This window comes from Pinus tabuliformis, chromosome 5_2 (genome assembly GCF_031772625.1).
Source record: "Pinus tabuliformis cultivar Carrire ecotype Pingquan chromosome 5_2, CPIR1, whole genome shotgun sequence".
Classification (NCBI taxonomy): Eukaryota; Viridiplantae; Streptophyta; class Pinopsida; order Pinales; family Pinaceae; genus Pinus; species Pinus tabuliformis.
The window spans coordinates 939,300,319-939,314,914 of NC_142306.1; the positions used below are offsets into that span (position 1 = coordinate 939,300,319).

The 14,596-nt window shown below is 40.5% G+C and overlaps 1 protein-coding gene across 3 annotated transcripts in view; it reads left to right on the plus strand.

The window, feature by feature from the left end:
* The window catches only part of LOC149162357 (putative AMP deaminase), a 307,854-nt gene extending 295,986 nt beyond the window's left edge, over nucleotides 1-11,868 (plus strand). For 2 of the 3 annotated variants that reach the window (XM_089437233.1, XM_089437232.1), the window contains exons 13-19: nucleotides 9,982-10,134; nucleotides 10,341-10,394; nucleotides 10,491-10,601; nucleotides 10,821-10,994; nucleotides 11,101-11,181; nucleotides 11,284-11,382; nucleotides 11,462-11,868. In XM_089437233.1, coding sequence (XP_089293359.1) covers nucleotides 9,982-10,134; nucleotides 10,341-10,394; nucleotides 10,491-10,601; nucleotides 10,821-10,994; nucleotides 11,101-11,181; nucleotides 11,284-11,382; nucleotides 11,462-11,530 — 741 coding nt within the window. In that variant the 3' untranslated portion in view covers nucleotides 11,531-11,868. The remainder of the gene's footprint in view (nucleotides 1-9,981; nucleotides 10,135-10,340; nucleotides 10,395-10,490; nucleotides 10,602-10,820; nucleotides 10,995-11,100; nucleotides 11,182-11,283; nucleotides 11,383-11,461) is intronic. The other variant, XM_089437234.1, reaches the window with a different exon arrangement.
* The last annotated feature ends 2,728 nt before the right edge of the window (nucleotides 11,869-14,596 follow it).

Here is a 14,596-nt window from a genome sequence, read left to right on the forward strand (position 1 = left end):
GTTCCTCAATGCCCTGCGCTACCACTGAAGAAACGCCTCTAAACTCTGCCTGAAACCCTGCCAAAATTCCTCCAATTAGACAAGAGTTGGACCCCTGCTCAATCACCCAGCGTAAATCCACCTGCAAAACCCCAATCCAGCACTACAACCAAAAAGAACTACGTCCCTCTCCAAGTGCTGTGCAGTCCTCCAAAACGCTGATGAAACTGTTGCTGAAATGCTGATAAAATTACTGCTGAAATACCGATGGAAATACCTTGCCCAAGCAGGCACTCGAAGTCCCCCGGGGCTAAGGGTGAGATCTTCGAACGGAGACACTCAATTCACTAAACAATGCTGCAGACTAGCTAAACAGCCAGCATGCTCAGAAGTCGAAACGACTAGCTCAAAATGCACATAACTGAATGATCCAAAATGAGGGGGCTCCTCTCTATTTTATAGCCTCTGCCTCTCACAATCCCTAGGCTCACCTCCTCCTGCGTGATTCCCCTCTTGCCATGTGTTCTTCCCTCTTGCGCAGTCCCTCCATGTGTCTGCGTGGGCCCCAGTTCTGCGTCCCCTTTTGGCCCCCCTGGCTCTTCCTTAAGTCACAACGTTGTGCTACTAGGAAGTGACTTTTTATTCTTAAAGTGAGTTATGTCCCCTGTCCTCACTTTTTTATTTATAAATAACTATAGAAGGCAAAAATTAGGCAAAATCGAATATTCCAATTAGCCATGGCTAATTAGGAATATTACAATCGAACTCCTTATAATCTCTCGTTCGAGCACCAACAACGAAGATTAAAACATAATCAACAGCTAAGATTAGTTGGGAGTTGATCCTTGTCCTCTTCTAGAATATTCGCACCAAATTTGATTAATACCCTTTAATTAACTAGATTTCTTAAGTTTAGACTTAGGGAACCATTTAAGAAAGCTAATTATTTTAATTAAATCATCTCTAGGTGGAATTTTCCCAAACGATTTCTGGGTATTGGAGAATGCATGTCTTAGTCTCTCTGCAAAATCTTGAGGCTAGAACACATCTGATGCTATAGAAATCAACACTCCCTCTTAGCGAGGAATGTGCTCTAGTGTTGCAACCCACTGAAGCATCACTCTGTCTCTGCACCATCTCTTACTACACTGCTGATGTCTGGCTGTTGCTTCCCACCAACCACTGCGCAACTCTGATTGCTGCATCTGTGCTGTTGCTGACCCTGCTGAACTGCTGCCAACACTGCATCTGCACTGCAACTTTCTCCATCTGTTGCTGCTGCAACTGCAACAGAAAAACATCCAAAACACTGAACCAATAGTTCTCAGTATGATGCATCCGTCGTCCGAGTTCTAACTGCTGCTAGCCTTTGTGCTGTCACTGAAGTCTCTACGCTACTACTGACTCTGCATTGTGCCAACTGCACTCCTGCCAACTCTGCTCTGCGTTGCTTAGTCACTGACCTGCTACTGCATCTGTCACTCTGGCACCTGATTGCACCAACTGCCACTGATCCATCCTGCTACTACATGTCTTGGTCTCCCGTAGCAAGGTACTGATTCATGAGGTGGACCTTCTTAAGAATCCTACCCATCATGTAGCTCTCTGGGGCTACAACTCCATATCACCCCACCTCACCCCTAGAGGTAACTCGACGATCTTGGCAAACTCTTCCTCCAATCTGGAGGATAGCCTATCGATCTCAATGAATGCACCTTGCTGATCCTGCTTCTCCTCTTTGTCCTTCTTTCTGAGAGGACACTGAGTGTTGTAGTGGCCCATCTCACCACACCTGAAGCACTTGATCTTCAAGATGTCCTTATTTCTTCTGCGCTGCTCTTGATGCCCCTTTAATGCAAGGGCCACGTCCTCTCTTCCTTCACTTGCTTCATCCCACTACAGTTGCTACCATTGATGGTGGCCTTCACCAGATCACGCCGCATTTCCTCCTGCTGCATATCAACCCACACAAGTTCCCAATCTAGCAATTTTTCTCTGCCCAGGATACTCTATACGAAAACTTGCAAATCTTCAAAAACGTTGTTCAACGCTAATCGCACAAACTCTGTAGGCTAGGGTGCTGATCCTAGTGAAGCCAGCTGATCCCGAACATCCTAAAGCCTAGTAAGGAAGGGGTCTACATGCTCCCCTTTCTGCATCCTTGTGCATCTCAACTTCTCCTTAAGATACATCTTTTGTTGCTCGGAAGATCCTTCGTATAGCGTAGCTAGTGCCTCCCACATCTGTCGGGCAGTATCTTTGCCAGCTATGTGAGATACCACATGATCTCGAACCCCATCGAGAATAAACCTCTTAGCTCTTGCCATCTCTTTCTTGTACTTCTTGAGCGGATCTGCATCGACGAGTACAACTACCACACTATCGACATAAGTTTTGAGATCATGCTCATCTAGAAGGCAGGAAATCCTAGCCTTCCAGATCACATAGTTGGAGGCTCCGTCCAACCGATCTTGATCTCTCAACCTAGCTGATGCCATCTCTCCTAAAAAAGTCGAACTGCTTCCTCTTCTCCTCTACGTAGTTGTTGCCCAGCTATTCACACTCCCTTCTAGAGTGAGAAACCCTGCACACAACTACTGCTACTCTGCTTGGAAAATTCGAACTTCTTGGCTAGAAGTCCTCTGAGAAAGGAATTCCCTTAGTGTGTGCTCTTCTCTCCTTCTGACGCTATTCTGCCAGCAACTATTGCAAAATAACTGCGTCCCAGCTGAAGATCTGCTCTGCAAGGAAAAAATACGTTGCTTCCTTCTGCCTCTGGAAAGCTTTGATCTGGAAAATCGAATTTCTTTGTCGACTCACTCAGAGAAATCAATCTTTCCTCAAAAGTCGACCACCTTGGCCCAAGGACTGCGCTGGCTTTGGGGTTTCAAACTACTGCCAAGGTAGAAATTGGAACCTCCTTCCTCTTTTCTGCTCTAAGCTCTCCGGTTTATGATATGTGCTCTGATACCATGTGAAAAATCGGTGACCCAATTCCTACTGCAACAAACTGATGATATTTCTCCTATTTGTTAAATTACTTTGAAAAAATTACTTGTAGTTTTCTACAACAAATATCAAAATACATACACTGCAGCCTACACAAAATAAAATATTGCGGAAACTAAATACTGCACTGGAGAGAAATAAACACACACACAAATACATCGTTATTTTTGGACAAACGTCCCCAAAAAAACCCAATGTGGGAAAACCGATGCAGCAGCTGAGGGTTTTATTATTATGCAGTAGTTTCTGAGTACAAAAACTGGCAAAGAGGTAGTGTGAAAAATCTCACACTGTCACTAGCGATCCAAATCTGATCCAGGCTCTGGATGGCTAGCCCCACGCTGTCCCTAAGCAGCCTCCGCATAAGCCTACGCAGATCTGCATCATAGTCTCTAGGCTCTGTGTCACCCTTCTCACTAGTCGATTTGCCTCTGGAACTTCGACTCTCTGGCCCTCCGGTCTCAAACCCTGACTTTTGGCACTATATCTCAACTCTCCCATCAAACTTTCAGACTCCCTCTTAAGCTCTGTGTTGCCTCTCTGAACCACTCTATACCTTCTCTGCCTTGCACTCTCCGAATCTAGAAAACTCTCCACCAGTCTACTACCCTTGTCCCTCTCACTTCTTCGACTTTACTGAGGCATTTCCGGCAACTTACAATTGCTACTCAGGAAATGGACTTCCCAGCAAAATCGAACTGCACAAGTGTATTCTCCAAGTGCCCATCGAACTCCTTCTTATAATCTCTCGTTGGAGCACCAACGACCAAGACTAAAACAAGTCAACGACTAAGATTAACTGGGAGTTGATCCTCATCTTCTTCTAAAAGATTCGCACCATATTTAATTAATACCATTTAATTAGCCAGATTTCCTAAGTTTAGACTTAGGGAACCATTTAAAAAAGTTAACTACTTTTAATTAAATCATCTCTAGGTGGAATTTTCCCAGACAAGTTATGGGTATTGGAGAATGCACATGTCTTAGCCGCTCTACAAAATCTCACGGCTGAAGCACATCCAATGCTACAGGAATCAACATTAATCTTGTGTCCTAGTCTCGTGGGATCTCCTTTACTGGCTATTAGCTTTAGGAGCGCCACTACATGGGAAACCCTGAATTTGGTTGTGTGGTCCCACTTCCCGATACCATATATCTAACTTCTCTTCGCTCATTACAAACCCTTTTCACATTTTCCCCATCTATGTCCACATTTGTCCATTCGGTCCACAAGGTGTTAGCTTCGCTTTCCCATTTCTGTCACCTTGGGTCAGGCCTGGAACAATGCCTTGGAGGTTGATGAAGATAAAAATAAATATAAAAGCATAATATGGCCACATACAACAAAAAATGTACCACAAAATGCAAAAGATTCCCGGGACAATAAAATTTAGCACGTGTGCAAAAGCCAAACATGAGCTCTACCCACTATCATTATGGCCATCACCTTGGTTCCTAGGTCCTAGGGCCCCTATGGGTGCTCCTTTCATCATTAAGGAACCCATGATTGTCCCAACCCTTGGTGGGCAATGAATTTCCCCACCTTAATCATTACTACATCTTACACATCATGCTGTAATCCCCTTGAGCCCCGAGTAGTAAAATGAAGAATAATCAATAGAAGACAAAAGGAAAATGAAGAAGGGTGGAAAAACAAAGGTCGCGTTAACTCATGTACCACAATTGCACCCTCCTACATTCATACACCCAAGGTGTGGGCCTCCTTCATCGTGTTGATTTGGGATAGCATTGGATGTGCTCAAGGCCTCAAAATTTGAAAGGAGGCTTAGACACATGCATTCTCCAATACCCAGAAATCGTTTTGGAAAATTCCACCCAGAGACAGTTTTATTAAAATAATTAATTATTTTTAATGGGACCCTAAGTCTAAACTTAGGAAATTAAAATAATAAATAGGTATTAATCTAAACTGAGGGTGTAACTTCTAGAAGAAGGCGGAGATCAAGTCAATATGATCCTAGCCATTGATTAGAATCTAATCTGGGCCGTTAATTGATCAACGAGAGGATTATAAGAGGAAGCTTGATGGGTATTGACTTGGGGTAGCATCGGATGTGCTCTAAGCCTCAAATTTTGCAGGGAGGCTTGGGCACATGCATTCCAAATAACCTAGAAAGTGTTTTGGGAGATTCCACCTAGAAGTGATTTTATTAAAATAATTAATATTTTTTATGGGGTTCCTAAGTTTAAACTTAGGAAAATTAAAATATTAATGGGTATTAATCTAATCATGGCTGAAACTTCTAGAAAAAGACACAGATCAAGACAAAACGACATGAGCCTTTGATTAGGAGTTAATCTAGGCCATTGGTTGTCCAACATGAAGATATAAGAAGGGGCTTGAGGGTCATTTGAGAAACAAACAGAGAGATCAAGGAAATCGATTTTCTAAAGTGAGAAGTTCTCAAGAGGAAAAATCGATTGAGGAGATCTTTTGCACCAGAGGGGCAGTGAGAATCTAGAAGAAGGAATTTCCGGAGAGTACAAGGCAGAGGGAGGATAGAAAGACATCCAGAGGAAGGCTGACGCTGGCCCATGCAGTGCTGATGCAGAGGCAGCGCAGTCCTTGAGGGGAAGTCGAGTTTCCTGCTAAGGGAAGTTGAGTTTCAGTTGCCGGAAGCCGGGGTGTGAGTCCGGGAGGGAGAAGATCGATTTTCTCAGCCAACAGAGGATCCAAAAGAGGGGCAACATAATACCAAGAGGGGTGACACAGAAACTGCTGGCAGTGACGCAGTTCTATGTAGAGACCACGCAGAGAGTGACGCAGAGCCTCCAGTTCAGCAGGATCAGTCATTGATTGTCCTAGTGACAGGGTGAGATCATTTCACCAGTATTTTGTTCAGTATTCTCTTTGTATCAGATTGCTAGTTGAGCATCCTAGAAATTTAGAATTGTACTAAGATTTTATCCTGCATAATAATAAAACCCTTAGAGCTGCTGCACCGTTTTCCCAAATTGGGTTTTTCTGGGGACGTTTTTCCAAAAATAACGGTGTCCTATGTGTTTGTATTTCCTTACTCAGTTTCTGTGTTTCAGAATCATATTTAATTAGTGTAGGCTACTTCAGTGATTTACTTCAATGTTTCAAGAAGAAATCTAAAATAAGTTTGTAATGTAATTTAAAATCTAGGTGAAGTAGATTCTGCTGGTTGTAGTAGAATTCCTGAGATTGTTAGATCTAGGAATTTTCACAATGGGCACTTGGAGAACACACTAAGAGATCAAGAGATTGAATTCATGAAGTGAGAAGTTCTCAAGAGGAAATTCTGATCGAGTAGATTTCTTGCAGTTGAGGCGCAGGGATAGAATCCGAAGAGAGGGATATTTTCTCAGCCGAAGAATCATCAGCAGAGAGAGGCAAAGAGTGATCTAGCATCTCTCATGCAGAGGTTGACACAGGGCCACGTAGAGGCAGCATAGAGGGTGAGAGAGAGTTTGAAATTTCGCAGCAAAGTCAGTTTCAGAAGCCGAGAGCTGGGGTGTGAGACTGGGAGGCTGAGAGCAATGACTCTGGGTAGCAAATCGATCAGTTGGCTGGGTGACGCAGTGCGTAGAGGGATTGATGCAGGGATTACGTGAGGACTACATAGAGGCAGTGCAGGGCTTGCCAGAGGCACCTCATCCAGTGTCCGGATCATCCGGGATTTTTCTCAGTGATTGTGAGAGGTAATCTCACAAATCTTTCTACCAATATTTTTCTCTCTGTAACTAAATAACCCTTGAGGTATTCAGAATTTGCTACTGCTTAATAATAATAAACCCTCAGAACTGTTGCACCGATTTTCCCGCATTGGGTTTTTCCGGGGACAGTTGTCCAAAAATAACGGTGTCATTTGTGTTGTATTTTCTTTCTTGCTCAGTCTCTTGTTTCCGCGTAATATTTAATTAAGTGAAGGCTGTAGTGTATATGTTTCGATATTTGCTGTAGAAAACTGCAAATAATTTGGTTGGTTAATTTAACAAATTGAAGAAACATTATCAGTTGTTGTAGTAGGAATTTCGCTTGAGAAATTTTCACACATCATAGCTACCCTTATACCATGGCATGTGGCTTTGACCTTCCCTTTTGCCCCCACTCTGTTCCATCACTATTTCGCATGACACTTGCCACCTGATGGATGTACCATGGACCTGTCATTCCCTTAAATGTTGAAACCACCTAGTAGGGTCCTTCATTAACCTCTCTTGTCAAGGAAGGTAACTCCAATACATGTTCAAAACCCATTTGGAAGGGCATGCCACTATGAAGTGTCCATTTTTGCCCATGATTAGCGAGCTTATTTACTCAACTGCACTAATGAATTATTGTACTGGAAGGTGAGGAGACATATTGGACCTTATACAAGATTGCAGATGGGTTTTCATCATGGATTTGGTCTCCGTATATGGGATCCAAGCCCTCCAAAGGGTCATAATGGCACTTGTAGGGTGGGTGTTGAGAGCTATGGGCCTCCAGCCATGCAGAGCATTGATTTCTATACCATGGGTTTCTTCAACACCACCAGATTGCTTGTTCGTGCCCCGGTTATATAGAGATGATGATGCACTTGAACCATGTTGCCCAGCCGACTACACATTACACCTGACACTTGGTAGCTAATCTAGGGCCCAAAGGAGGTTTTATCTTTCCCGGGGAGACAAGGAAGGGCATGTGTCAACATTTAGCCCTCATTGATGGAACATCGACTTGATCTTGAATCATTTGGAGTCCCATGAGACCCATTTGGAGCCCACATAGCCAAAATTGGGGTTTGGAGATGTTATGCAGCATTTAGAGGGCATCCCCCTCTTATTCATTAATTTTCAGGCCCTCACTCTCATCTTTAGCACATGAGGCCTCAAAGCTTCCCTTCTAGGCCTCTATGTCAGCCTAGCGTGGCCCTAAGAAAGCTAATTCGACTTATTTTATGAGCTATCATGGTTGGCTTGTAACCGTGGGTGATTTACTAGACATTTTAGGGATTGGAGGGGCTTTTTCTTTTCATTTTGAATTCTTAGATCATGTATAAATAGATGAGAGTCTCTCTCATTTAGGACATCATCACTTGGATTTCGCTATCTCTTCTTGAGAAATTTTGGACCTACAATTGTTGGATGAATTTGGATGATTGGATGCATTTTGACATTTGGAAAAATTTCGCTATCTTTCTTGGAGCTTTTTGTTGCCATTTTAATGGATGGATATATTCTTCATTGTCTTGTAAGTGCTATTTGATGCTTTATTTTTTATCTAATGAATGTCTAATGCATGGAAACTTGTCATATGGTTTTTAATGTGCCCTAATTAATGAAATTTGGTTAGAACATTGAAGCTATTGGAAATTTTGCATGTGCTATTCACAGATAATGAATGAATGAGTGTTCCTAAAGGTTTCAATGTACATTGCACCCTTGAAATTCCATTAATTGTTGCCATCGAAGTGTAAAATTCTAGAGTAGCTGTGTAGCTCCCTCCACTAGGGCTAGTGAAGTTGCCTCTAGGTCTCCTTGAAGAGCGAAATTGCTAAATCAAGATAATCCTTGACTCTAGTTCTCCCAATTGCTAGGCACTGGTCTTAATCCTTGGTGATCAAACCTTAATTGATAAATCATCTTTTTCTCACCTTCTTTTACTTCTTTTTCGTCATCCCTTTAAGGATAGGGAGGCCTCTCTAGGGCTTGGTGAGAATTTCAATAGGAGGGTGTGTTTTAAATTCTATCCAAACAAGACTCATTCTTAGTGTCTCTTCTAGGAATCCACTAGTGTTGAGCAAATTCGGACGGTGGCATCTCAATATAATTGATGCCCTAGCCATCACACCAAGTGGGAACCCTAGAAGCTAATCCTTCAACTTGGGGATTCTTTGAAGGTTTATGCTTTAGTACTTGTTGAAGTATATCATTTGCAACCTTTTCTCTTGTCTACCTGGACTTTGGATGAACTCTTATTTCGTCAAATATGAACTCCTATTTCATCAAATATCTCAACCCTAGGTCTTGTGTAGTCTTCCTTTCAAGGGGTTTTTCTTGGAAATTCTTCCTAGCTTCTCCCAAAGCTCGCACTTTCATTGAACCTTTCCATTGAATGAAGTTATGAACCACCTTGCTTCACTTCAAACCTATCCTAGATACATCAATCACAAGTGAGGGATACTGGGACTCCTCTTTTCGGTGAAAATCCGAGAAGAGAAGGGGATATAGGCTGTGGTGAAAATGGGCCTTTGTCCCAAGGTGTTGTTGTGCCCTCTAACTTTAGCCTATTTACAAGGCCTGCTAGTTTGTGAAGTAACATACGGTACCATTGTTGCTTCTAGACATAGGATTTCGACTACCGGGTACAACAGTAGACAAATCAATAGATATAGCTATCTACCTCAAGTGAATCCATTTAAGGCACCCAGTTCTCTTGTGCCAAAGTCAATATACTAGTTAAGGCTAGTTTGTTGAAGTTAAAACATTAATTCCATTAGGAACATAGTCTCCATAAATTGATCTCATGAACAACCCATAAAACAATGATATTGTGGGAATCCTTGATACCGAATTAATTCAATGAATAGCATAAAGAGTATAGTTCAAATAATGCTTATCAATGGGTTGAAGCCTCATATAAATAGGTGTATGATTTAGATTAGCTACCCTCTTCCCCTAAAACAATGGATCATTAAGGCCACCCAATAATGAGTCAAATGACTTTAATAACCAGTAAGGACCACAAAGTCAAGCTTAACCACTGTGACACCAACAAGATTCAGGCCAATCAATGATACAAAGACAAGGAAAGTAAGCCTGGGCTCACTACTCCTGTAGATTAAATTTTTTCCTTCAGTCATAACGAGAGCTTTTTCTGTACAATTTCACATGTAATTTTTCTGTACAATTTCACATGTAATTTCTCCTATTACGTACTTTTTACCTATTGTTAGGATGCAAATTGACTTTTAGCTAAGTGGCATGAAGGCATGGTTTGGTTCTCACGATCTTTATGTTCAGGTTGTAGGTTTTGATATGGTTGATGATGAAAGCAAACCTGAGAGGCGTCCGACGAAGCACATGCCAACTCCAGAACAATGGATTAATGTCTTTAATCCTGCCTTTTCATACTATGCATACTATTGCTATGCAAATTTATACACACTCAACAAGGTTATTTCATAGTGACTTGCTATAAGTATTAAAGCACATTTCTGATGTTTATTGATGCCTTCTTTGACAAAATTCTTTGCCCAAAATGGAGAGTCAGAAGTCAAAAATTGTGGAAGGATCCTATTATTTTCTTGTTAGAAGTGTTCTATAAGTTCTAGTCTATATATATTGTGGCATTTATGACATTATCTTTTCTGTATTTGCAGCTTCGTGAGTCAAAGGGACTTACAACAATAAAATTCCGCCCCCACTCTGGCGAGGTATTCTTCTTGTTTTAAATAATCAGTTATGCAGGTTTAAATAAAATTATGTTTCTTCAGCCTGGTCTGAGTTTGATTTTGAATGTGATATCCTAGTCTGGAGATATAGATCACTTGGCTGCCACATTCCTATTGGCTCACAATATTGCTCATGGAAATAATCTAAGGAAGTCTCCTTCGTTGCAGTATTTGTATTATAGTTCTCAGGTATCAAACTGAATTTTGTGTTCCTTTTGTCTGCAAATCATCAGTTACAATTTATATAGTTTTTAATATTTCATTACACATTTATTAAAGGTGTCCAATTGAGATTGTAGCCTTGAAATTGTGGTTGGGGTGTGCATTTTATGCTCACACCTCAAAAGATGTACTTCGACAATCTTGAGAGTTTAAGACACTAACTTGATTGGCATCTTCTTGGTCCAGATTGGTTTGGCCATGTCTCCTTTGAGTAACAATTCCCTATTCTTGGATTATCATCGAAATCCTTTCCCTATGTTCTTTGCACGTGGGCTTAATGTGTCTCTTTCTACGGATGATCCTTTACAAATTCATTTGACAAGGGAGCCTCTTGTAGAGGAGTACAGCATTGCAGCTTCAGTATGTTTCTAGTCCATGTCTCCATCTAGTCAGGAGTATTTTTTAATGGCAAGATGTTCTGGCCAATTTGTTAATCACAGTGCTTATTTATATTCTCTCATCACAGGTCTGGAAGCTTAGTTCTTGTGATCTTTGTGAAATTGCTCGTAACTCGGTTTACCAGTCTGGATTTTCTCATGCTCTTAAGGTAAACATAAGAAAACTTTGATTTATAATATCAACATTTTGTTGGATGAAAAAAATTCTCCGCCTCTAACATCAGCATTGTGATATCCACATGATGTGACAGTCGCATTGGATTGGAAGAAATTATTACAAAAGAGGTCCAGCGGGGAATGACATCCATAGGACTAATGTACCTCACATGCGAGTGGAATTTCGTGATGAGGTATGCCAGTTACCTTTGTGTACACTAAATTGCGTTGGTTGCATTTTTTCATTTATCGCAAGGACTTTGTTTTTGGCAGGTTTGGCAAGCAGAGATGGACTATTTATATCTTGGAAATCCTCAAATTGGAGAAGAGGTGGTACCATAACCAGTACACAAATGTATCAGTGATGTATTCATGCACCTAATTCTCTTGGATACTTGTAAAAGAGAGGAGCCAAAATCAGAAAATGCTTGTTGATACAAGGATGATACATATACAAAGGCACGCACTAGGTTGAAGAGCTGAATCTATAGCATATGTAATGTAACATGAGAAAGTGGCATAATTGAATGCCTGACAACGCATGTCTTCCAAATCGGGTTAAAGGCATTCTTTATAACGCCATCTTTGAGAATGAAAGCAGTTGTCATATCCTGCCAGGTGTTGTATTGACCATTTTTGGGTAAAGTTATTATTTCATTTTTCCCATTGTTAATGATTTATTTGGGTGCAATGTCAAGCAATTGAAATCGCTCTTGAAAATATTATTTTCAGTAAGATTTCTAAGTTAAAATTGTCTGCAGCTACATATCTCTGAAAAAAATAGGTCAGATGAAACCTAAAATCCTTGACTGTCGCTGCATGCCATTGTGTTCACTATTAGTTCCATTTTTCAACCACAAGAAAATGATGCATGAGGTCATGCAAGCGGAGTGAGTTTCATATCTCCACCTCTTCTCTTTAGTCTCACCTATCAGGAAAAATGAGAATATCATGCCAAGCTCACAAAGGATTAGGTCAGTATGTAATACTTAAGATGATTTTAATTCTTTGTGACAGTCCAACAAAGTGACAAACAGTGAAATTCGTACCATTTATACAGGAACAATGCACATCCTTATTGTATCTCTGTTTGAGAACTTCCCAATGCCTATTACCATAAAATAAACATCTATTCGGAATTGGTTTTTCATATCTGTGAAAAGAGAGGATGTGTAGTTGCCGACCTTAAATCTATTCCAAAATAAATTTTGTTGAGGGCTACATTGGGACCCCATGATACATTTGGAAAAATATTTCTTTCGTCAACACCCCACACAATGAAAAAGCATCTACGATAAAAGCTTTGATCCAAATCCTTAAAATAGAACTATATCAATTCTATGTAAAATTCATTTTTTATTAAAGACTTGGGAGTAATTTTTATTTTGTATGTAATTATTTTGCTTCAATTCTATATGGTGAGTAATTTTTGTTTTGTATTTAATTAGTTTGTTTCAATGTTGTATGGTAAGTAATTTTTATTTCAGACCTCATTAAAGTACCCAAATGTAATCAATTCACAAGTTTAAAGCATGAAGTATCTTAGGTACAACAATTCGATGTACACGAGCAAACCAAACTCGTAGTGGGTCACCATTGCCCCTATGAATCCTAGTGGAACATATAAAAGTTACCACATAGATATCATTTAGCATGTTATATCATTATTGATGTTCCATAGTTTTGTAGATGGGCATCATCTTCAATTCTCCTTATAGTGAATAATTCAGCCTAGCTACATTATGTGTCAAGTTACATAATGTATTGAGCTTCTAGTGTTAATTTTTTTTCATAGAGCTATATTGTTCTATGTTTTGCATTTCTTCATTAACACATTAAGTTCACTCCATAATATCATAACATTATTCAGATTTACATCATTATTCATCATCAGATGCAACTATGTAGAAAGAAAAATATCATCATCATCAATGCAACGGAACATAAGGGAACAATAGAAGAAAAACATTCACACATAGAGACACTAAGGTTGGTTGGAGACCAGGGCAAAACCCACTATGTGGAAAACCCTTGCAAACTCTTCTTCTTAGATTGCTATCAAATAATTCAACAAAAGAGAGTACAATGATCCATATCTTCATCTATGCAACTAACCAGCAAAACAACTACAACATCCATGAAATTAACCCAACAATATATATGCTTAAAACTCTGATTTTGAAGACTGTAGTGAAATGTCACTGTTTGCAGTCAATTGCCAAGCCTTGCGGTCACCGAGCGAAATCTTCGGATGACTGATATTTCATCTTTTAGATCTCGGTCGCATAGAGAAGGTGTCATGCAAGTGACTACAACTTTCCCAGTCGCTCCCTTAAGCCTGGCATGCGAGCGACTGGGGTCAAAACTAGACTACGGAAATCCTTAACCCCTAGTCGCATGGATGGAGAGTTGTCCGTGCGACTGGAAAGCTCCAGTCGCACAGATGAGCTTTTGTGCATGTGACTACAGTCGAATCCTTCATGTTATGTGCCTGCGACTAGGGCCCAAAACCCTAAATTAGGGATGCGAGGTTCGGACCTTGCAATTTCACCCCAGAGCGAACTTGATCCTTTGCGGACGAGCCTCAAACCTGTGCGAGAAAAAAAAAACAAGATAGATGTGTCTCATCATTGTGTCCAAATGAGGTAGAGGGCACTTGTATTTATAGCCTTTCAAGGTGGTCCACTTTGCTTTAGGGCTGACCTTGACAAATGTGCACATGTGGGCTTTTCTTCATAAGTATACTTTCCCTTATCCAATTTGAGTGATCTTTAGGTTGATTTTGGTCCTCTCAAAAAGAGGAATTCAATGCAATCATTATCTCCATCAGGTGAGCTGTCAAAAGTGGAATTTGACTGCAATTGCATATTTTTAACACTACCTTTCAACTAAGGAGAATTCCATCTGCATCATGTCATGTGTATCCTGACATCACATCATATCCAATCTCAAGTATCTCATCATCTCGTATCTAAAACAGTGCGAAACACGCATGTAAAAGAATATCGAATGAATTAATTAACCTGGAGCAAACAGCTCAATGATAATACAAAGATATTTACAATAATAGAAACATCAGGTTTCTATGTAGAATATAGAACAAACAGTTTCATCTAAGAAACTGCTAAAAGAATAAAAATAGAAACAGCTAGAAGACTGAGCATTACTAAATAGAGATATATTCTAATACCCTCCCTTAATGCTCAATCTATTTACAACACCAATAGACCCGTGAAATTTTACAAATTTATCAGGACCAAGAGGCTTGGTGAAAATATCGACGGGCTGCTCTGTTGTGGGAACATAGTGCAACTGAACTGAGCCGTCTTCAACCAGCTGTCGAATGTAGTGGCAGTGAGTTTCCACATGCTTTGTTCGTTCATGAAAGACTGGATTCTTGGCAAGTTT